The sequence below is a fragment of the Arachis duranensis genome, chromosome 3, assembly GCF_000817695.3.
Source record: "Arachis duranensis cultivar V14167 chromosome 3, aradu.V14167.gnm2.J7QH, whole genome shotgun sequence".
Classification (NCBI taxonomy): Eukaryota; Viridiplantae; Streptophyta; class Magnoliopsida; order Fabales; family Fabaceae; genus Arachis; species Arachis duranensis.
Genome location: NC_029774.3, coordinates 20,201,266 through 20,225,475, shown reverse-complemented (window position 1 = coordinate 20,225,475; position 24,210 = coordinate 20,201,266). Strand labels below are relative to the sequence as shown.

The 24,210-nt window shown below is 34.6% G+C and overlaps 3 protein-coding genes across 3 annotated transcripts; 1 reads left to right on the top strand and 2 right to left on the bottom strand.

Annotated features, from left to right (window-relative positions):
* Positions 1–7,005: 7,005 nt before the first annotated feature.
* LOC107477958 (protein FAR1-RELATED SEQUENCE 5-like) lies at positions 7,006–9,774 on the bottom strand. Its single transcript, XM_016098050.1, has 5 exons — positions 9,763–9,774; positions 9,470–9,525; positions 9,203–9,252; positions 8,362–8,755; positions 7,006–8,287 (listed from the first exon to the last, which is right to left on the bottom strand). Exons 1-5 carry the CDS (start codon positions 9,772–9,774, stop codon positions 7,006–7,008), a joined length of 1,794 nt encoding a protein of 597 aa, XP_015953536.1.
* Positions 9,775–11,985: 2,211 nt separating this feature from the next.
* LOC107477959 (uncharacterized) lies at positions 11,986–12,826 on the top strand. The gene is made up of 2 exons (XM_016098051.1): positions 11,986–12,329; positions 12,436–12,826. The coding sequence occupies exons 1-2, from the start codon at positions 11,986–11,988 to the stop codon at positions 12,824–12,826; spliced, it is 735 nt and encodes a 244-aa protein (XP_015953537.1).
* Positions 12,827–18,803: 5,977 nt separating this feature from the next.
* Positions 18,804–23,488, bottom strand: LOC107477960 (QWRF motif-containing protein 3). Its single transcript, XM_016098052.2, has 7 exons — positions 23,160–23,488; positions 20,796–21,468; positions 20,189–20,308; positions 19,975–20,091; positions 19,572–19,661; positions 19,233–19,340; positions 18,804–18,848 (listed from the first exon to the last, which is right to left on the bottom strand). The coding sequence occupies exons 1-7, from the start codon at positions 23,486–23,488 to the stop codon at positions 18,804–18,806; spliced, it is 1,482 nt and encodes a 493-aa protein (XP_015953538.2).
* Between the last annotated feature and the right edge of the window lie 722 nt (positions 23,489–24,210).

Sequence of the window (24,210 nt, the reverse complement as noted above, 5' to 3'; positions counted from 1 at the left end):
CTATTAAAAACTAATAAAAACATGCTAAAATTTATATGAAATTACCCCCAAAAAGCATATAAAATATCCGCTCATCACCAACACGGAGACCATTTTTGTGGAGGAGGTTAACAGGCCCAAGTTCTTTTTCATTTTTGCAATGCCTCGTGGAAGTGGTGCGATCTTCGTGAATGACTCCTGCTACCTAACCCCATCCTCACATAGTCATCAAGTGAATTGCCCTTTGACGGTACTACCCCTTACATTTTCGTCAACTTCATTCACATCAAATTAGTATGACCATGAGGTCTTCATATTTGTGGCAGGAAACCACAATAGCCAGGGACAAAATAGTTTTTCCACAGGGATCACAATCCAATGCGTCTAAAGTACAACCATTGTGGTGTCCATCATGCTATCGTGTCATACCTGTTTTAACAAAAAATCACAATGCACAAGACGACGCCGTGTAGGACCTCGTGGGCCCCACAACTAGACCGAATTATACATGCATCACGAGGCTGGCAAATTTGAGATGCACAATGTAGGGAGTCGTTGTTATGATCGGGGCAAATTCGTCCATCCAAAAAATTTCCTAAGAAAATGGCATTATAAATATCTCCCAAAGGTTTCCACATCACAATGCATCACACAAAGCCCTTCAGGGTTAGAGTAGAAGAGAGCATTAGAGAACCTCCAAAACCATGGCACTCCATAATGGGGAGAGTCTCACCCCACTAAACAAACACCACACACGTTACAAATTCCTGTTAGGCAGACACATAATCCCCTTCAATATTTTCTTGGGATTAGGTGGCATTGGGAACAAACACATAACTCAGTTACCTTTCTAGTTACGTCGGATCCATTAATGGGTGCGTGCCTCGGCAAATTTCACATTTAAGAAGGCCGGGGTGACTTGCAAGACTGCCGCTCTACCAGTGTGTTTAGCGTCAGTGAATGCAAGTTTACCGATTCCCTACTATAAGTTGGCCCCTCGAGCCTTGCGACGTGAAATAGCAACCGATGCCGATAATAATCTCTTGGTGTATCTCGAGTTTAGACCTTTTAATCTTATTTTCATGTATGCTTCATCTCATAATTGGCCATATGTATGTACAAATCAATTAACCATTCTTATCGTATGTACTTGTCCCGTGATCGATATTCGCCGGTCAGTCTTCTTTTCTCCTACATACATGCTTAATACGTTAAAAATAATTCATTAGTACGTTCATGGTGTAGCTTGTCACAAGAGACACTTATTATACGCTGTAACACTGCAATATCAACACACGACTCAGCATGAACAGTTGCCGTCCACATGCCCACTGTTGCACGACCATCAACTTTCATGACGAGAAATTGTAAGTAGCGCAGGAGGTAGGGTTTGAAAAATACTAACAGTATTAATTAAAACTATGACCTAGAACAGATGCTCGGCTAGGTCACACGCTAACTTTCCATGTCTTGCTGAATGGCTTCCCCATGCAACGCACGTGAAGATATAGCGGAAGCATATGCCGCGAGGAACCCCACAAGCAATCTGAACCCAGGTGCATGCCGCGCTCCCACCATCTGCCAGCCCACCCGGATCGAAGCCTACTTTGGACAAGAGCTGTGGCGATCCATGCAACCTGACGCCATGCTAAGCCACGTACGAGAACCTTGTTATTTGACTGTTGCAATACCGACGTTAATATGTTGAGAAAAGTTTTATCCAAACAAGTACAAAAATTTATTTGCATGAAAGAAACGTAACAGATTATAAGCCACATGATTTCATGTTGGGATTAGGCTTTCCCACTCGTAAAGAAAAAAACAATAACATTCTCGTAAATAAAAATATAAAACATAAATACAGGAAATCATTTTTAGAAATTAAAAATAACTTAAGAATATTTTCCACCTTCTTTTTTAGTTTGAAAAAGGTCAACAAATTAAACTATTACTACTTTAAAGATTATAAAATGAACAATTTATAGCATTAAATTATTTTCATAAAATGGTCTTGAGGAACAAAATCTGCGTCGGCTAACAAGAATAGGATCTTAAACAAAATTAAATAATAAATTATTTAGTATTTTTTTTAAATAGAAGAGTTTAATTATTTTACTTTATTTTAACATTCGTTATCTAAAATTTAAAGGAATTTAATGTGTTTATTTTTATATTTATTTATGAATTAAATTTGTTGCACAAATTGGCATACTTAATTTTTTTAATCGCTATTTACCAATAAGATTCTTTTTCTAGAAATTTATAAATATAATTAGTTATTAGCATGAAAAAAGTTTTCTATTCATAGCTACGAAATTAATTCATTCATTGCACAACAATTGAATTGTGATTCTAATTTCTAATTACAACATTAGTATTTTTTTAAATTACATGCAATAAATATTTAAAACGGAAGAAGAGAAAACATACATTAACAATATAAGCAGTAAAAATTTAAAATTAATTAAGAAGTACTTATACTTTAACTTTTATATTTAAATTATATTAACTTGTTAATTTTATTTTCTGTTTTACATAAAGGTAGAAAAGAGAGAGATAAAGGATAAGAATGAGAGAGAGTGTGTTAATTTTGGAAGCCTAAAAATATCTTAATTTTAATTATAGTAAACTCTAATATCTGGTGACACATTTTGCTTAGTCATACTACTTATATAAAATACGAATTACAAATTATATATATAGACTGAGCAGGATAGAGAGAAATAGAAAACAGAAGACACATAGATAACAAATTATTAGAAGGATGTTTACTAATTTTAGAGGAAAATATTTTTTCTGATATTTAATAAGAGTGTCATGGGACACATTTTGGTTATTGAATTAGTTAGTAATATATAAATATAATATATAACGTAGCTGTATTTCAAATTTAGTATTTTATTTTCGAATGTAAGTTAATTAAAATACACTTAGAGAATGTTATGTTGTATATTTTGATTGTAAAATTAGTAATTAGTCATTGATAATGACATATAAGAGAGATAGAATGAGTGAAACAATGAGATTGATAGAGAAATGAAGAGTTAGGAGGAGAGAGTTTTTTTATTTTCGAGGGAAAGCGAGACAGGAGCATTAAAATTTTTTAACTAATGGACAGAGTCATCACCATCAACCTTTTAAAATCTGATTAATATCAACAGGGAAATAAGAAACAAACCATAACGAAAAATTAAAAAACAGAAAAATCCTAACACGTGAGGACATGGTTTGGTAACTGGAAGCTAAAACTCAAATTGGGTTAGTCACATTAAAAGCTATACACCTTCCTTTATGTATTGCGTAATGGAAGTAGAAATTTAATTTCGTTTAACCCCATTTAATGCTTCCTTCGAAAGTTTTGTCTCTCTTCGCTAACCTCTCTTTTGCTTGTGGTCACTTCAATCCATCAAAGATGAAGATAGAAGAAATTGGAAATCAGAGGAAAAGTCTACAAAGAAAGGCTAGCAAAGATCTTTGCTTCAAAAGGAAAGACTTGAAGAAAGGCTTCAAGATTTTGTGGCCAAGTTTTCAACGTTCGATTTCGAAGATCCTGAACTGCCCCAGCAGGATCGGAAATCGTGAGCAACGAATATCCTCAATCCACATGCCTCGCACATGCATCGTTGACTCAAGAAAATAAAAAGTGTTGCAAGTCATGGTAAAAGTGGCATCTTTTATGGAATACATACTCACTTGTGTTTTTTGTGACTGTACAACAGAATGGATTACAGCTTGTGGGTGGCACAATGGATAATTAGGGACCATCTGTGGAAGGATTATAGTGTCCAGGTATTTTCCTCTGTGACTAGTTCATCCCATGATAGGCTTGCGTATGATTAACCACCTACTTAAGTCGGGTTCGGTTTTCTTATGTTATAGAACGTCAGCAGCGCAACGCGTATGCGCTTGGCGATAGATCTGGTGATGAAGTCGCACAACGACATGGCTGGCGACATTGTTGCCAAAGCGGTTGCTCACTGGCAGGTGGAGGCCAAGTAGCCATCGCAGCAACAAAAAGTCCCGATCCTAGAATGTGTGCGAACCCTTTTTTGGTACAACTCCCACAACCATGTGGCGATTTTGGAACAACCTGGAGCCCCACCTTAGGTTCATATTTGGGTTGCATTAAGCACTTTTGGAGGTCAAACTACCAATTTTTTGTTCGAAAGTCTTTACCTGGCAAAGGGAAGCTTCTTCCACTTCAGAATGCTATAGCGTGTCTCGGCCAATGGGTAAGGTGGCTTTGATGGCATGGAAGACTTATAACACCATTTTGTATGAAGACATTATGGAACTCTAACCACAAGATACATTTTGTAACAGCCACAATGTTCGTAAAATACGTATTGTTATAAAGCAAACGATGGTCTCGAAATTAAAATCAGTGTTCAGCTCTATTGCATTAGTGTATACTATACGTATTTACTGAGAAATCATATTAATAGACTTTATGCACTGAGGAAAAGAAAAATTGGCTATGTTTAAAAATTCTGTTCAGAAAAATGTATAATTAAGTAAACAATGACTGAGTTTAGAACTGAAAATAGATTAACTTAAACACAAGTATATCAATGGGTGCAAGCTTTCTACATATATTTTAATTTGCACATAAGTTGATAACAAGGAGGTTAGGCCGAGTGGTTGTAACTACCTTTCCTTTTCCTCAGGACGGGGGTTGTTGGCCCACCAAAAAAAAATATTGTTGCCTAAAAAAACATTATTGTTGGCCAATCAGATACAGTTGGCCTCTTTGCAACGTTACTCAATAACTGGATTTGGCAATTGACAATATTACACCCGAAGTATTTCAACACAAAGAAGACATCAGTGCAACGTACACCTAAGATATTCCAAATTTCAACACCAAGAAGTTCAAGTTCAAATCCTACATTAACTCAAAAAAAGCAACCAGCATCCAGTTATTCAACTAAAAATGCGTATTCTCCATCTTTATGAAGGAAGCAAACTACTTAAAGTGGTCCTGCATATGTCGTTCAGCTTGAGAATCTGTATCTACGAAGCAAATTACTTCAACTAGCCATGCACCTGTCAATGAGCTTGGTACTAAGTTATCATGATCCGGCTCCTAGTAGTACAGTGGAGAAATCTCTAATTATGCAGAAAATGGGAGATAAGGACATACTGAGACGAGCATTTAAGACATTCCAGAACAGTTACAACCAGCCAAATTACCTCATGTGAAGACAGATCCTTGATGAAGAGACTGGTGTGAAAACTGAATATGACCCAAATTATTATGGACACAAAATAAAAAAAAACCAGCTAAAACCTCTAATGCTGCGTGTTCGCTGCTAGCACTAACAAAGTGACCACCAACACACTATCGAATAGTAGTTACAAAAAATTAGAAAAACAGATCCCAAACTATTGAAATTTGAAGGGACCACTGAGCAACACAGACTTTACCCAAAAATACAAAATTTGGCAACACAGAAAGTATTCGTTACCTGTTATCTACCGCTTAAAATTAAGTTCCACGCGTGGAAAATCCACCCGGCATTTTGCTGGAGGAGCAAGGACCAATCACATTCTGTTCGACAAAAATAGGCACATGGTTTAGTCGACGGGTCAGGATTTCTAAAACAGCAAAATTGAAAACATCGGAGTACATCTCATGAGAACCCGCGTACCTGGAGCAGCCACCGTTCAAACAAGTCCATATTCGTTGCCCTTGTTGGAGTCGACATACTGCAGTGGCCTTCGTGTGGCGGCAGCTCGCTTTGGTGCCCAGAGCAAGGTTGGGATGCATAGAATTGATGGATGTGTTGGTCCCCAAGGAAGAAGGTCCCCCTATTTCCCCCGCCACAGAACGGAGGACGCAAAGATGGACTACCTCTCCGATTCACCATGGAGGATGTATTCACCGCTGAGCTAGACACGTTATTAAGGCCACCTTCGCCATGAGTTGAGGTTTGATCTTGCAAGCATGTTGGCATGTTTAAGATTTTGTTCGAAATACAATCCACTAGGCAAAAAATTGATACCAGTAATTAACTTCAGCAAGTGGGAAACCACACAGCCTCCTGTGTTCACTTAAAACAAGTTAACCCTTCTAATTTAATTTCGTTACTTGTCTCAACCTATACGACCGTTCGAATCACGACACAGTTTAACAAGCACAATCCACCAAGAATGATATACCTGGCCAATTATTATTCTATTGGGCAAATGCAATGTTTGAACAACTCCTACCCACAAATAACATCACAAATGATCTTGTAACCCAGGGAATAACATGCAAAATAATCAAAAGTAAGGCATATACCAATCATGTCACTGTAAAACAAGACTACGCACTACGGCATACCCTGTTTGGACGAAACTAATCGCACAAACGGAACCTCAGAAGCAACCCATTTAACTGGGCAAGATGATCTCTAAGATTACCTCATACGCATAACCGCGCTCCGTCGAAAGCGACGCTGAAGATGTTGAAGGGTCGTGATGCGAACCTTTGCCAAATGTTGGCGAGACCCCGTTACCTATCCCGGACACACCTCGTGCAGAGTCCCCACTGCATGTCCTCTTTGTATGCCTTGGAATGCCACATTTGGTGCAGCAACGTCTCTTCCCTCGGGCATCGGGTTGACTACTTGGGTCGAACTCCTTCGTCCTCTTAGGGGCACCTTTTGTTCTTGCGACAACCGGGTCCTTCATCGGGCTCCATGCCGACATACCTGGCTGACCGCTTGCCCTCTCATAAATTTTGTGACGTAGCTTTTCTATTACACTCGCGATGCTCTCCCTAGCGAATTCAAAGTCTCTACCCTCCTCCAAACAAAGTCTTGCGACCAAGCTTGTGGCTGAACAAAGTGCGGCATACCTAAGCATGCGACCCTCATGTCCAGGTCTCGTAGTCACCGGCATCCGGCTGGAATCTTTTGCATCCTTGCACCATCTTCTCATTATAAGCCTGTCTGGTATTTGTTCCAAACCCTCGTATTTCATCATGCAGAAAATGTGACTACATGGAATACCCTCGCTATTCCACATCGAACAGTCGCACTAAATTTTCTTGTCATCAGGGTCAAACAAAACCTTGTGAGTCCTACCAGGGGCGCCCATCCTTGAAAACTTGTAGACAACCATTGTGCTGATGCTATCTCTCCCACAAAATAGCAAGGTCACAACACCCTTGATTTGTTTCTTCACCTCTCTAAAAACTTTCCGCGTGTACAATTTTGATGCAAAAAGCTCAATGGAGTCAAGCCCGGTTGTTAATATGGAGCTATAATACGTAGAATAGAACTGCGCCGTGACTTCGTTGTTACGATAATCCTTTACAACGCGATCTAAGCTGTGCACCAGTTCTAAAATGCTATAAGTGGATTTCAAGAACCCCTTTATGTATGCATTAATTCCCTCACACCTGGAGGTTATCCGATATCCCGCATAGAACGTGCCCCGGAGATATGTTGTTGCCCAACTTTCTTTGAGCTCGTATGTACTTTGAACCCAACTATTATTTTGAAGGCTAAGTGACTCCACTTCCTTCTTCCAATATTCCTCGAAGTCCTCCACCACAAAGTTGGCATACATAGGCTTCTTAAAGACCTTCCGAAATTCGGTATCCTTAACCCTTTGAACACAGTTTTTCTCCAAGTGCCACCCGCACAGCCGGTGCCTAGCTGTCGGGAACACCTCCGTGATGGCTGCGCGCATCACTTTGTCCCCATCCATGATAACAACGCACGGTGTCTTCTCTCCCATTACGTCTACAAGATTTAACAACAGCCACCGGTAAGTACGAACTTCCTCATCCTCCAGTAGCGCCAATCCAAAAATGGTTGTCTGTTTGTGGTGATTTGACCCGGAGAACACTACAAGCAGTTTCTTGTACTTATTAGACCGATACATCAAATCAAAAGCCATAACATCTCCAAATAACTGATAGTCTGACATCATCTCACCTTCGACCCAGAAAAGGCTCCCTAGCCGATTATCCGCAGTTCGCGTGTAACGTCCGAATGTCGTCATGTCGGCATTCGCCTTGCCCTCCAAGTAACTGATCGTTGCTGCAGCATGGCCATCATTGCTTCGGGCTAGCCTTTGCCCGTGTACGTAATTATACAAATCACACTTTGTAAATCGCAGCATTTCATACCCTCCAGATTGACCAGCCACGTAAGTCATTATCTTTGAGGTTGGTATCCCAAACTTCTTCATGCTATCAATTTGCGCTTTGTCACCGATACTCATCTTGCGATGGCTAGGCAAAATATGGGAAAACATAACCGGAGCAAGCTCGTGGTTGTGCTTATCGAAGATGGTCCTAACCTTCCACACACTGCGTTACACATCATAGTAAATCTTCAACATCGCCTTCCAGTCGGTTCGACTCTCCAACCTCTCCTCCCTAACTTGCTCAGGACGGTTATAGTGCTTAGGATGTCTTGTGCCTTGCCGGTGGCAAAAAAGTCTCTCCAGACTAAAACCCCGTCAACACGCCCCACATCTCCCTTGCGGACCCCAAAACCCCTCGTCCTAGCAAACTCCTTGTACGCAAGGTAGGCATCTTCCTCCCCAACAAACTCTCTGCCTAGGAAATCCTCTGCGACAATCGGCCGAATTTTCCCACCATCTCTTGCATGACTGGCACCACCTGAGAAATTACCATGTTCATCTTCTCTGCCACCTGTTGGGTCACCTTCCTCACCACCGCAGTCCTCACCACCTTCGTCCTCCACACCTTCATCGTCACTCGCGTAATAATGGCCACAATATCCATCCGAGCTGTTCTCATCTGACTCTTCCACTTTGCCTCAAAACATCCCAGTGAAATCCATCGGAGTTATCAGTTCACAGTTCGAGCCTGAAAACATGAAAGCGCTCAAAAAGTTACGATGAATCCCACTGCCCATGAAAGTTTTAGTCAAATTATACTACAAATTTTAAAAGGCAAAACAACCATGCACACACACCACTGTAACAGACAACACCCTAACGTCTTATGGACAAACAACTACATCATAAGCCCGAGACATCCGTTTTCCTCACAAATATATCTTCCCTTCAAGAACTGTCCTCAAAGAACAGTCTCTATCATGAGTAACATATGCGAACAAAGGAGCTTCAGATTTAATTTTAGACAAATGAATGAAAATTATTTCAATCATGACAAGGAAATCTCATGCTGATTTCTAATCCTATTATATTCTCCATGACATATTACAAACACAATACATAAACCTGAAATACATACATAACCGTAGCATAACAGTCATGTTACAGAAGAACTTTGCAATTGCACTCCTAATCACAACAGCAGCCAATGATTACAAACACCAATCCACAGGGGTTACATACTTTCTCAATTAGTAAATTTTAAAAACATTGCCAATCTCATACCTTGTCTCAAAGTTACAACACACGATATTCTATTTCAACAGATACAGAAGTCTTGATTTTTAAATGAGTTCATATTTTGAAAGTATTTAAGAAAATTCCATAATATTTATTACCAACTTACGAATCAGTATGACAGAAAAATCCATTAGCTGCAGGGAATTTCAGAATCTCTTCGGTCTAATAATAACAGTATACAAATATAAACAATTAAGCACATCTGAATCATAATGATGACACATTTAACAGCTTCCAACTATAACAGCAAAAGATTCTCTTAGGGGCTACGAACAATGCAGAGAACGTGGCAGCAATAGACATAAAAGGGACACCTACAAACTCCAATAAGTGAGGAGGTATGATAGATATAAATAAAAAGAATTGCATTGGCGTTGGAGCTTTTTGCAGGTCCCTTACCAGAGTAGTCATAATCGTGTAGCAAGTACAATGTTCGGCTTACTCTGAAAAGGAGGAAACCATGATTTGATCTGAAGATGTTCCCCAATCCCCAATCACATGCCTGGAACAATAACCATGTCTAAACCCTATTGGACTATTGGTCCAGTAGACGAAAATCAGAGCCCTTGAACTATGTACGGTAATAAGGGCCAAAAGAAATTACACTTAATCCTTTTCTATTTTCTGATCCCGAACGGTGAGCCAGAGTCATCAAACATCAAAACAGCACAACGCCAAAACTCCACTAATGTAAGAACCGATACTATAATTTTTTTTCTTTTCAAAAAAGTTTATAATCCAGGGTGCAGAAATGTGTCCCTAGCCTAACAGATTGCAAATCTAAATCACAAAATCCAAATTCCGAATTTCCTAAATGCCATTCTCTCCATGCGACCATGGCAGCGACTGTATCGTTAAGCTTCATTTAAAGTACAAAACCCACAGCAGTAAAACCACTCATAATAAACACAAATTTATAAATAAATTCAAATAAAGGAACGAAAATACTACACACCTGACTTTGAACTGTATCAGCGTCCAGCTAACGCAAGAACCAAATTCGTGGGAAAATGATAATCCTCAATGCAAACCTGAGATATGACAGGAAAAATTAAACGAGAAACTGCGGATTCTGTGATGCGTTGTTTCAGCGGCAGCGTTTTGATTCCCTGGACCTTCCAAAGCCTTCTTTTTTGTCGAACGGCGCCCGGATCTCCACCTCAGTCGGCAAGTACAGCTCACTACATCCTTCAGCGTGGAGAACCGTGTTCAACACTGGAGACAACGACTGCAACACAACTTCAGACCTCCACTACGACACTAACACGGTGCCCAGACCTGCGCAACTACCGCCGACAACGACGACTCTTTGAATCAGGGAGGCAGAGGCGATAGCCACGTTTACAACGGAAAAAGTGGGTGGGGCTTTGGTTAGGAAACTAGTGCTGCAGACTGTTTCTCTTTTCCTACACTAACTCATAATATTTTTTTTCTTTTTTCGAAATTGACCCAAAAATATTTTTTTTCTCCCAAAGCCCACAGCCACAATGACCCACCCATCAAGTCATGTTTCCATATCCCTTTTTAACGAATACTATCGGCTAGGCTCACCCCTTGTAAGCCTTCTAAGCCAACATCGACTCCCGCACTCTCAAAGTCTTTTCCGTTATAAACTGAACGTCACACACGTCCTCCCTCCAGGCACAAAAAACAAAATCTCTGTATGTCTTCCCCAACTTTCATCTGTACACTAGACCCCCTATGATAAACTATGCATTTTCCTATTACTTTTAATGTATTTTTTATTTAGTTGATGTATACATAATTTTCTTCGTATATGATTGCTGGTATCTTCTTTGTGAATAAGTCACATATATTTTCGAGTTGCTTTATAAATTTCTAATATTTTTGTATAATTTGAAGAGGTGTAACTATGGTCTTTTTTTTGGTGGAACGTTAGCATATGCCTTTACTTCCACTTGCAAATAGATAATCTATTTGTAATATACCTTTTTATGGGTCAAAAAGATTATTTGTATCTATATATTATATTCGGTTAATTGAAATATAGATTTATTAAAATAAAATGAACCACGTTATCAATAAATTCTTAAAAGTATCTTAATATACGTTTAATACTATTTTTATTTCTTCTAGTTAGGTAGGAATTAAGCTTTAATAACAATTTTATTGAAAATATTACATCTAGTCTTGTATTGTTAGTAAGTTACATTAATGCTTTAATAACACTAACATAAAGTACTTCAGGAAAAAGGAACACCTTATTACTTTCACAAAGGCAAACGATATTTTGTTCACATATGAAAAACTCAATTAGTTTACCTTATCCAGCTAAAATCTTTTTAAAAGTTTCTCTTCATAAGTTTACTGATAGATGAATATATTTCTATTAAATATTCAATTTATTAGTATGGTTGGTTGTGTTTATAAGGTGATTTCAAAGGTGCTAGTTAGGAGGATGAGAGTAGTGATGCCAGAGTTGGTCGAGGAGACTCAGAGTAAATTTATCAAGGATCGCAAAATACATGATAGAGCACTTATTGCGTGTGAAACTGTGCAGTAGCTCAAACTAAAAAAAAGGAAGCGGCAATCATCAAGCTAGATTTTCAAAAGGCTTATGATAGAGTAAAGCGGAGCTTTGTGGACATAGTGTTGCAAAAAATGGAATTTGGTCGAAGATGGAGGGAGTGGGTAATGGAGTGTGTCGGTACTTCTTCTATGTCTGTTTTGATAAATGGTTCACCGACGAAGCCATTTATGATGGAAAGGGGTTTGAAGCAAGGTGATCCACTATCTCCCTTTTTTGTGCTTGTAGTTGATGTACTACATAGAATGGTCGAAGAGGCAGTTAGAAATGGCCGTATATCTCCTCTGTTGGTTGGGAGAGACAATATAGAATTGTCGCACCTTCAGTTCGCCGACAACACTATCTTGTTTTGTCTGCTGGAGGAAGAAACTATCAAGAACTACAAGAGACTCCTACGTTGCTTTGAGTTGATGTCGAGGTTGAGCATCAATTTTGACAAATCCAGTTTAATCTCAATCAATTGTGACCAACAGTGGGTGAGGCGTATGTGCAGATTGTTAGAATGCAAGGAAGTGGCTCTGCAGATACCTTGGAATTCCTCTAGGAGCTAATCCGAGGTTAGTTAAGACTTGGAAGCCAATCATAGACAAGGTGAAGGAGAAACTAAGCTTTTGGAAGTCGAAAGTGCTCAATAAAGCAGGAAAGCTGGTGCTCATCAAAGCTGTTTTAAACAGCTTGCCAAACTTAAGCTTGTATAAGATGCCGAAGGCTGTTGCTGAAAAGTTGATTTCATTACAGAGAAAATTCTTGTGGAGTAGAGAGGATGGAAGAAATGGCTTGGCTTTGGTTAGATGGGAAGTGGTTCAGGCGCCAAAAAGGCTAGGTGGTCTAGGTGTCGGAGATGCGATGATTCGTAACACAGCGCTATTGTTTAAATGGTGGTGGAGGTTCTCAAAGGAGGATTGTCTGATGTAGAAGAAGGTGGTGTGTTCTTGTAATAATCTCAATCCTAACAAGCTATTATCCACCCAGGCATTGCCTACTAAAGGAGGCCCTTGGAAGGATATATGTCAGTTACAGATCAAGGAGTAACATGTAAAAGAGAAGATGATAAATGGGTTGTCCATGGAGGTTGGGGATGGTAGAATAACGTGTTTTTGGGAGGATGTATGGCTATACTGTGGTCCGCTAAAGGATAGGTTTCCAAGGCTCTTCTCGATTTCAATCCAAAAAGGATGTGTCATTGGGGTCTGCGGGTTCTGGGACGGATTAGAATGGATTTGGAACTTCCAATGGAGGCGTGAGCCATTCCAATGAGAGTTAGAACTTGTGAATCAACTACATGACACTCTGAGATTGGTTAAACTAGCGCCGAACAGGGAGGATATGATTGTGTGGAAGTTTGATAAATAAGGTGTTTTTTCTACTAACTCATTTGTGCAGGTGTTGCAGGAGGATACGCTCCTGGAAGACGTAACAAGTTATAGTTTTACCAAATCTATTTGGAAAGGCTTAGTTCCACCAAGAGTGGAGCTGTTTATTTGGTTTGTCTTGATAGACAGAGTGAATACAAAAGAAAGATTGTGTCGGTTTAGGATAGTTAGTCATGACGACAATATATGTGCTCTATGTAATAAGGATGTTGAAAATGTTTATCACTTGTTTCTTGGGTGTGAATTTACTTGGCAGGTATGGTGCACATGGTTGACTCATTTTGATAGGAAGTGAGCCTTTCCTGGTACTGTGAAAGAACATTTTCAAAGTTGGACAGGTGTAGCTAATTTGCTTCTTTGCGATTGTATGGAACGTCTGGATGGAAAGGAATAGGAGGCTTTTTCAGAATAAAGGAAAAAGTGTAGAAGATATCATTAACGCATCTTTTCATAGTTTTTAGGAGTGGAGGTGTCAGAATCCTTTTTGTTGTTGATGGTAATAGCAAAGATGACAACGGAATATGTTTTTGCTTTCTATAGTGCTACTGGGTTGTGTTAACTTATGTTTGTGTCTCTTGTTTCGCTCCACTTCTATGTTGAGCTTTTTTTTTTTAAAAAAATTTATTTTATCAAAATTTTTTGTTTCAAATTCTCTTTTTAAATTATCTATAGTTTTTGAAATTTCTTCAAAAAATTCAATGTTATTTAAATCATTAACATATATGGTAATAATAATAAATTTGAATTCAAACTTTTTTATAAAAATATATGGACATATATGATCATTGTTTTTGTATCTATCATTTAATAGGTATTCACTACATTTATGCCACATGACATCAGATTGTCTTAGTCCATACGAAATTTTTTTAAGTCTTACTAAACAACCTCTAAAAAATTATTGTATGTTTCAAATACTTTAAATCTCTTAGAATTTTTCATATAAATTATTTACTTATTGAGATGTATAAGTAGATTGTAACAACATTCATTAGACAAGTGTCAAATTTTTTATGTATGTACAGCCAAATTAATGAGATATATTGATGTAATTGAATCCATCACATAGGAATAAGTTTTCATATAGTCAACACTAAATTTATGTGAGAAGCATTATACTACTAGTCGTACTTTATTTATATCTTTCTATTTCAATTTTTTCATTTTGATTTTAGAAAACAATAATTATACTTTTTATGATGACAAACACATTATATTTGTTTGGATTAAAAGTCCAAAATTATTTAAAGTGGATTTTATTGTGCAGGCCCATAATAAGTATTAATATGTTAAAAATATTTGACTGAACTTTGGACACTAAACAAAAGAACAAGTTGCTGGATTATTTTCCCCAACAAAGACATTTAAAAAAGGCCTATTGCTGCTAGTTTTGGGGCAAAAAAAAATTATTGTTGAACTATGTCGAACATTGCTATACTTCACAAGCAGATAAGTAAGTTCAGAAGTGATTCAAACTGAAATGGAAGTGCTTTTGATTAAGTACCAAAAAGGAAAAGAAGGGAAAAGCAAAAGATTGGAGGCTAAGTCAAATCAATAGAGCAAAAATTAAATTCTTAAGTCATGATGTTCAGAAAAAAAAAGGTAAAGCAAATTTACCATTCTTGTACATACACAATAGCTTGTTGAAGCTACTTTAGGGAAGAATTACTATTCTAATAAGAAGAAGAAAAATAGAAGTTGCTTTTTCTAATTCACATCCAAAGATTTAAAATGAAACTTGGGGATCAAAATACAAGATTAAGGGGGTTGATTTTGTAAACACACTGAAGGTCTTATGTCCTTGCCACAGCCACTGCTGTTGTCCATATCTCCTCTATGCCATTCAAATCTAATTTTCAACCCTAATTTTCTGTTTTAATTTTTTGAAAGAAGAAGAAAAAGAACTTAGATAGTTCATTGTTCAAGGTGTTGACTCTTACCTGTAATCAAGTTTTTGAGGCATTATCCCATACAAAAGGGAGTAACCAGCCAAAGATTTAAGCAAGGAGAGAGAACCCACCAATCTGACCATACCTGACATTCTCATCACTCAAGTTTGAAGTTTTAGAAACAATGCATCTACATTAAAGGGAGCATTCTGCATTATAGAAAAACCATTGAGTACCATCGGATTTATCGGCAAAAAACGAAAATAATCCGCCGGTAATGAATTTACCGTCGGATTTTTCGTCGGTTTCAATACGATGGTATAAACCTCGCCGATAAATGTTTATCGTCGTATTTTGTTGTTCACCGGTAACTTGCGACAGAATTGGTTTTTTAAGCTACGAATATCTAGTGTCATTTACCGATGGATTTTTTCCGACGACAACTTTGGCGCCAAATTGTTTTGTTTCCGCATTATTACTGTCGGATATTTTCTTCGAAAAATTTGACGGTAAATTTAATTTTTTTCATATATTTTTTTATGAAATTAGTGGTCAAATTTTAAATTTTTTATTTAAATTTATTTTTTGCATAATTAGTAGTCAAATTCTAAATAATAGAAGACAAATATGTTAAATTATCAAGTGTACAAATAAAATGAAAAGTCAAATAATAGAGGATATAATACAATCAAACAGTGTATAAAAAAAATCCTAGTCATTGAAAGTCATCGTCGTCGTCCTTTCGCTGGTCCTGCTGCTGAGGCGGCGGCCTAGGCGGTGATGTCTGTACCCCTCCATTAGCGTCATTTCCACCAACAGTGCCTCTGCCACTAGTGCACATCAGATCTTCATACGACGCCATGGGTTACTCCATTTGCTGAAGCCGCTCTAACTCTTGCCTCCACTCCAGCGTGAGGTAATTTATGTTTGTCATACGTGAGAGGCTCGCCTAATACCTCTCCTCAGACAACAACATCTGCTCTCTCAAATTCACGCCGTCTTCGGGATCGACGGGCCAACTAGTGGCAGAGGTAGATGAATGTCTCAAAGTGGACATTAGTACACTCCTGTATACATGTATTATTATTTGGCGCAAACCTATCAATGAAAAACTTAGATTTAGTAGTTTACTAAAAAGTACTTCAAAGTAATCTATAAACTTCAGTTGTATTTAGATTTTTTTAGGAATTTTGGCAGAATTTTATCTATAACTAGAATGCACCAAAAATTATATCATCAACAATTTACTTAAACAACAACATCTATCAACAATCAACAAATAAGAATTAACAATCAAGCAGCAACATCCATCAACAATAAAGAATTATCAAACACAATAAGCAGTTCAAACATATTAAATTAAATCAAACCTATTTTAACAACCTAAATGCACTAAAACTAGTAAAATTTAGTGTAACTAAATTAAACTCACAAACTAAAATGGTTTGCATATAAAAAACTTTAATACAGTATTCACGCCGAAGTTCCATCAAGTCAAATCATCTTATGTACGATGAGAGATGGTGGAGGGGCATCTAACTAAGATCTATGAGAGGATTCCGGCACCGCGGTGTCTGTCGTTGGAGGCAGCATCGTCGAGGTAGTGCATTGTTGAGCGGATGAAGGTGGTGGAGGAGTCCAAACTGATGAAGCAGATGGACTACTTCCTAATTACGGAGTGGTGTAGCAGTAGGAGTCACGTAGTTTGAGTTAGGGACCATGATGAACGGCTAGTCCTGTGCACCTATTGTCTGTGACATCACAGGGGTAGTCGGCGTAGAGGGGGTCGACTGAGAAGTCTCAGGGGTTCCAGTAGAACTCCTCCCTCTACCATGACTACGTGGTAAATCGGTGACACCTCTACCTTTCATCATGTCTGCAAAGAGAATATCAATTAACACTAGTCATAAAAATAATATAATAACAAATCAGAATCAAATAATGCACACAAAATTATAATAACAAATTAGAACCAAAATTATAATAAGAAATTAGAACAAATCAATAAATTTATTTAGAATAAAAATAATGTGATTAAGAGTAATTTATTTAGATGTGATTAAAAATAGTTAAATAATTATGTAGTATAAAAAATTAATATTATTGAAGGATAAAATTAAAATTTATTTTAAAATTACATTAAAGAAATTTAGTAGAGTAGAGACAAAAATGCATAATTTACTTTCATTTTCTTTAAATTGGTCATGCAATTCATTCCATTAAATTTGATTTTCATTCTTCTTGATTTGAAAATTCTTCTAACAGTAATATATCATTTTATTTAAATTTTTAACATTTCAAAATCATCTCATTAATATTGTCTTACTGTTAACTCTATTATTAATATATTATTAATGATAAAATAATATTAAAACAATTTAAATATTAGCTAGAGACAACTTTAAACTCATCCGATCCCAAATCTTAAGAAAAAAAATATACTTTACTCTAATTCAGATATTTTCACAACTATTACACACCAATTAAACAGTTGAAAATATTCATTTTCTTGGCAACTTTGCTTGAGCTACTTGTTGCATTCAACAGTATAGTGACTACCACAAAATTCCTAATAATTCTAATGAAACAATAATCCAAACATAATTTTATTTATGCAACATTTATAACTACATATTTATTATATTATTAACCCATTATTAATATTATATATTTATTTTAACAATAATTAAAGATTATAAAATAAGATAACTATAGATTAATATAGACTAATTTCTATTGTTTTCTAAACATTCTTGTTCTATACATACGAAAAAATGATGAGTTCAAGGTTTTTTTATCTTTTGGTATTTTATCCAATTCGTTTAAAAGAATTAACTAATCTCTCTTAAACAACTATGTAGGTTCTTCCTGTTAGTGTTGCAAGTGTGAAGAGTGTTGAAGTTAGTCCCACATCTAAGAAAGCATGGAAGAGTGAGGAGTTTAAAAGATGAGAGACCCATTAACTTGACACCTTAAGGTTTTGAGTTGGATGTGGTGTCTTCTCATCTTATGTTCTCTCACTTGATTCCTCCCCGAAATCTCCCCGATTGTCGAGAGCTCCCCACGGTTGGCCCAACACAATAGTGGTTTGTTGTTGACCTAAAAGTTTATAGTTAAAACTCATTTTTCTTATAATACTACAATTGAAAAGAGTATGAATCTTTTTATTTCATAAGGTGAAAAAGAAGTCAGAATTTATTATCTGCGATTCATGACCACTTAAACATCGTTGCCTTGAAAAGATTTCAACATTCAATGCATTCATTTTAAATTCAACATAATCTAGTTGAACAATGAAATGAACTTCTTGCCTCTTTCTAAAGTGATATAATTAATGCAACCACAATAAATATAAAGAGTTTCATAGAAAATAATTGACACCAGTGTATAACACAGTTCAAAATCACGCCATCAAAGGGAAGTAGGGAACAATGTTACATAAACTACTCCTGCATGTGTTTATTAAATAGATGTTGCATCTGCAGCCTTTGTATACAAATATCTCTATAACTCTGAACTTAAATTTGTAGCTTATATATCATGTCTATTAATAAATGTGCTTATTGTTATTTACAAGATGACATACTACAAAAATGACTTTAACATGCAGAATTCCGTATATATTTCTCATCATTGAAGTTGAATGAGGCTGCACTTCAAGCTTCTTTCTCTGAGCTGCAACCAACATAATAAAGTTTACATGTTTAAAAATAAATTAATAAATAAAATGTTTCAATTTCAAAGTAATATGATAATACCAAAATAAGAATAACCAAGTTCTATTCTCCATGTTGAATGGAATAAGGTTTGTTTTTGTTTCGGCAATATTTGGTATTTAGTCAAAATCAAGCAAAATTTGTCTTATATATTTAACATTCATTAATTATTACTAGAATTAATAATATTAAATAAGGCAAATTTAATCTATTTTTTTATTTTTCTAGTATTACCGTAAAATTTTTTTTCCTAATATCTATTTTTGCTATTCTGCTAAAAAAGAATAACAGGAACATAACATGAAAAAGAAAAGTAACAATGAAATTGGTTATATATTTTTACCTCAAGGACACGTACGGCATGGAAAAGGTCATAGAATTCTTCTATGAGCAACTTCTCTTGTGCAACAACTTCTGCTAATTCTGATACTAACTCAGCAGTCTTATAAGCCTGATTTTGACGGAATTATGATTCATTTTCAATTAAAACTTTTAAGTACTCAAACTCACAAGATAATAACAGAAAATCATGTGTTACTTCTTTTTTTCATTTATTTAGTCTGCTAGCTACTATTAGTTTCTCAACTTATATGTGAAAAAATAAAATCATTACTATAAATAAATTAAGAGGATGATACATTAGAATTTAGAAGTGAGTGAGGAATTACGTAACGTAACATACCGGCAGTGAAAAACTATTTAACATTAAGTTGATGGAATCTGTGAGATCAGATGCTTGCCGCTCAGCAATGAATGCTGATTGTATGTCCACCTGTAAGATTAAGACTTTTAATGAACATTTCTTTATACTAAACCATAGTTTTCATTCATTAATCATTATACACTGAGAGATTATATAGTCCATTAAGATCTGATGTTAATTACAATGTACTTTTGTGATATTTTGACTAAAAATATATAAATCAAATTTATTTCTCAATATTTAAAAATAAAAAATTTATATAAAAGATAAAGGATAAATAAGTTTATTATGATATTTTATCACAAAGATAAATAAATTTTTCACCAAATTAAAATATAAGTCCGTTTATGTACAAAAATATTAAAAAAAAAGACATACATACCGTTGCGCCTTCCAAAAGCGGAACTTTACAAACAACAGAATGCAAGCAGTCCTTCATTGCAGCAATTTCTGCCATGTGTTGCCTTTCCATAGCTCCCCATGTTTCCAATAGCTTCATCTTCCGATATATCAAGTAACATGAATTGAAGAATTTAATTAATTAATATATTGCATTTGGGAAACTGACTCTTGTGATAGAGTTTGATTATACTTACTTGAGAACGTAGTACAAGGTTGAGCTTCATCCTAAGCTTTTCCCTCTCAAGCTGTATCTTCTTTTGCATCACTGAATTTCTCAACTTTGTCAGACCATCCAAAGCACATATTAAATTACTCTGAAAAAACATTCACAGTTCACAAAACCATCAAAATCCATGTATTCCTTTTGCTATTAAAGATAGAAAAAGAAAAAAGCATCAACCAACGTACAAACCATATACCAAATAATAATAATAATAATAGAATTTGTTAAGAATTTATTTATTTAATATATATTAATAATTTAAATAAAAATAACAGAGAAATAATATTATTTTAATAGAGTAATTTTTAAAAAATTTTAGAGAATAAAAATTTGTCAGCCTAAAATGTTTGATCTGAAATTCTTTTAACATTAACTAATTTGGGTGTTTAATAATAACAGCACATTAATTGTTAATCTATATAAGTTAGATATGCTAAGTCATATTTTTATTGATTATTCAATTTCAAATCAACTATTCCAGTTTTCTTTATGTATATATCTAAACTTAACACTCTAAAAGAAATGGAATCATGACAAGATACTATCCATAATTAACGATTTTACAGTTAAAGACATACCTGAACCGTATGAGTAAGATTTTCGTTCACAACCTGAGCTCTAGCATTAGCGAACCGCCACTGCATGAAACGATTATCAAGCAAGCGTAGCAAATGAAGATCCTCAGAGTTAGAAGAAGAAGAAGATTTCTTTGTCCTGAATAGATCAAAACCCATGCTCAGAATCTTCTCCACGCTCTTATTATTCTTCTGAGGCCTCAAGCTCGAAAACGAAGACGGTAGTTTATCCTTCTTGTCCACACACATAGTTGGTGACCCTGATCTCCCAGGAGATAACGCCCACTGAGACATTGAACTCTTGTACCCATTAACAAGCGAGTTTACCCTCTTTATAGAGCTGCTTTTCTGCAACATTGTGTTCTCGTTCTTCGCCGTTGATAGCATGGACTCGTCGAACGATGCTGCATCAGTGGTCATCACCATGTACTTGGAAGGAACCTCTCTACCAAGTTTTCTAGATGATGTAGTTCTTGATGGAGAATTGAAATAACCAGGTTCCGATTCAACTGAATTCGAGACGTTAGAATAGTAATCTTGGTGGTTTCTACGTGAAGAAGACAAGGATTTCTTGTACAACGCATTTTGATCCAGAGATAACCTTGCCGGACCAATGCATAATGTATCGTTGGAACTTTGTTTCTTCACCGAGGAAGAGGAAGATGATGGTGATGATCTATGTTGCAAAAATTAGAAGTACAATTACAATTACAATTACAATTATATGTACACAAATTAAATGAAATAATCACTTTAGAGATGGAATTTTTTTTCACAAATCAGCATCAAATTGAAGTGAAATAGGATTTATTTGAGTGCTTATATTAGCTTGATGGTGACCATAATAAGCAATTCTATCTGAGAAAGAGTATGTCAATTGTATTAGAAGTAAAAAATGAAATTTACAATGATATATAAATTCTTATTATTAAATAATTTATAAATTATGATTCTTCCTTTACCAACGTTCAATTCAAAATATAATTTACAAACTAATTATGCTATACTAAAAATCGAGTATTTGTGTAAAATATATATTAAAAATAAGTGGATAATTATACAGCAACAACATAAATTTAGTAATATTTAAAAGTTTTGCTAAATTTATTATTTTTGGCTTAATTAATATTTTTTTAATTTTATTAAATTCTCTCCTCTTTTTCTCCCTCTTCACTCTTATCTAGAAGGTTAAAAGCTCTGTTATATATATATATTTTAAAATAAGGCTCAGTTGAGACTATTTTTTTTTAAAAAAAAGTTATTTCATATTTAGATAAATTTTTAAATAGAAATTTCAAAGACTAAAAATGTCTTTTATTTTTATTTTTTTAAATAAGATATTGTTAATTTTAAAAAAATAAATAATTTATTTTTCTAATAAAAATATTTTTTAAAATATATCTAAACGTAATTAGAATTTAATAAAAATATTTTATTTTAAAAAATTACTTTTTTTCACTCAACTAATCCATTTAAAACCATCACTTAGAGTTAATTTGAATTGAATTTTAAAAAATTACTTATTTTTTATCTTTTTAAAAAGATATAACAGACAAAAATTATTTTATATTTAGATAAATTTTTAAAAAGAGAATGTCGTTCGTTTTGGTTTTTTTTTAAGTAAGATATTGTTTAACTTTTAGAAAAAGTAAATAATTTATTTTTTTAAAATAAAAATACTGTTTTTTAAGAAGTATCTAAATAGTTTTAAATTGAATAAAAATACTTTATTTAAATAAAATGAGTACTTTTTCATTAAAAAAATTAATCCAAATTAGTACTTATATAATTCTAATTAACTAAGGTATTTTATTTTATTTTTTTAAGAGTAAATAATACAATTTTTTTTAAGAAATAATGCTAATGTTATTAATGAGTTAATTTGACCTTTGAACCGTTTTAAAATAATTAATTAAGTTTTCGCATTAAATGTGTAACAGTTACTTTATGTGAACATTATATGTTCAATTTAAGACATCAATCATATGATACTAAAGAGAATCACATTTTTTTTTTCAAAAATCATATTAATTTGTATGTTTTCTAAAATTTTTTTATATTAAATTCTTCCTCCAACGAATAGGTGAGTAGTTGAGATGCATGTAAAATGATGGAGTTTTAACGGCAAAACCAAAATGATTTTTTTTCACTGAGTCAAGCAAACGTGTCCTCCAGCTATCTACTTCGTTAACGAAAATGATTTGACTAACATAAGCTATGTTAGTAAAATTTGAAAACTAGATAAAAATAATTAAAATTTTAAGAATAAAATTAAAGTTTGTGTGCAAGTTTACGGACTAAATAGTATATTATCTCGGTTACAATAAGTAGAAAACAGATCACAAAATTAAGTTTATAGAATCTTACATAACAGTAGACGGTGACGAGGAAGCAAATTTTACAATGTTCCTTAGAGAAGCAGCAAAAGAGGGTCCATCGTTCTCTTTGGAAGAAGCGCTGTTAACATGGTTCTTGGATTTTTGCCTGGTAAGAGAGGAAGCGGAGGTTGAAGATGTGTTGCTGTTGGTGGATTTGTGATGCTCTTTGTCTCTGAGCCTATCATTGGTTATATGATCAGCAAGCGAAGGAGAAGACATGAAGCGGGAAGTAACGACTTTTCCATTTTTGGGATGAACAGAAATTGAGGACGAGGAGGTAACTGAGTCCGTGAAATCACTAGTCTTTTTCTTATACATTTGGAAATAGGAAAGAATAATAGAACAAAAAATAAAGAAATGAAGAAGATATGTTAACGTTGTTATATATGTAGATATCAGAGAAATGCGCCGGCAAATGAGAATAAAATGTAAAAGACCGGAATTTAAAATGTTGTTGTGGAGCTCGTTACAAAGCAATCATGATTAGTGTGAAATGTGAATAATACTACCCTTATATAGTGCTATATTTCCGTCCTCCCTTTTCAAATATCCCATATTTTAAAATTTGTAGTGTATTTAAAATTCAATGTAAATATAATTTATGGAATGAAAAACCCTTCCGAACTATTAATATTAATTTATATTAATTAGTATTTTTAATTAATAATTTAATATTTTTAGTATTTATTTAAATGTTATTAAGTTGATAGAGAAAAAAATTTAATAAAAAAAACTTTTTATTTTTTAATATATTTAACAAATTTTCAGTAATAAAAATAAAAGTACTAAAAAAATAAAAAATATTTTTTTGAGAAAGTACATTTTATATTTTTTAAAAAATCTTAAACAAAATTTTTTTACATCATAAATAAAAAAAATAGTTTTATATTATTGTACTCAAACATTCAAACATAATTCATAAATAAAAAAAATTTAAATAAAAAAATTTAAAAGATTTTTCTAAAAAAAAATCAATTTTTTTTTCTTAAAATTCAAACAAGCTATTAATTCCATAGTTCATCATCATACTTTTACAAATA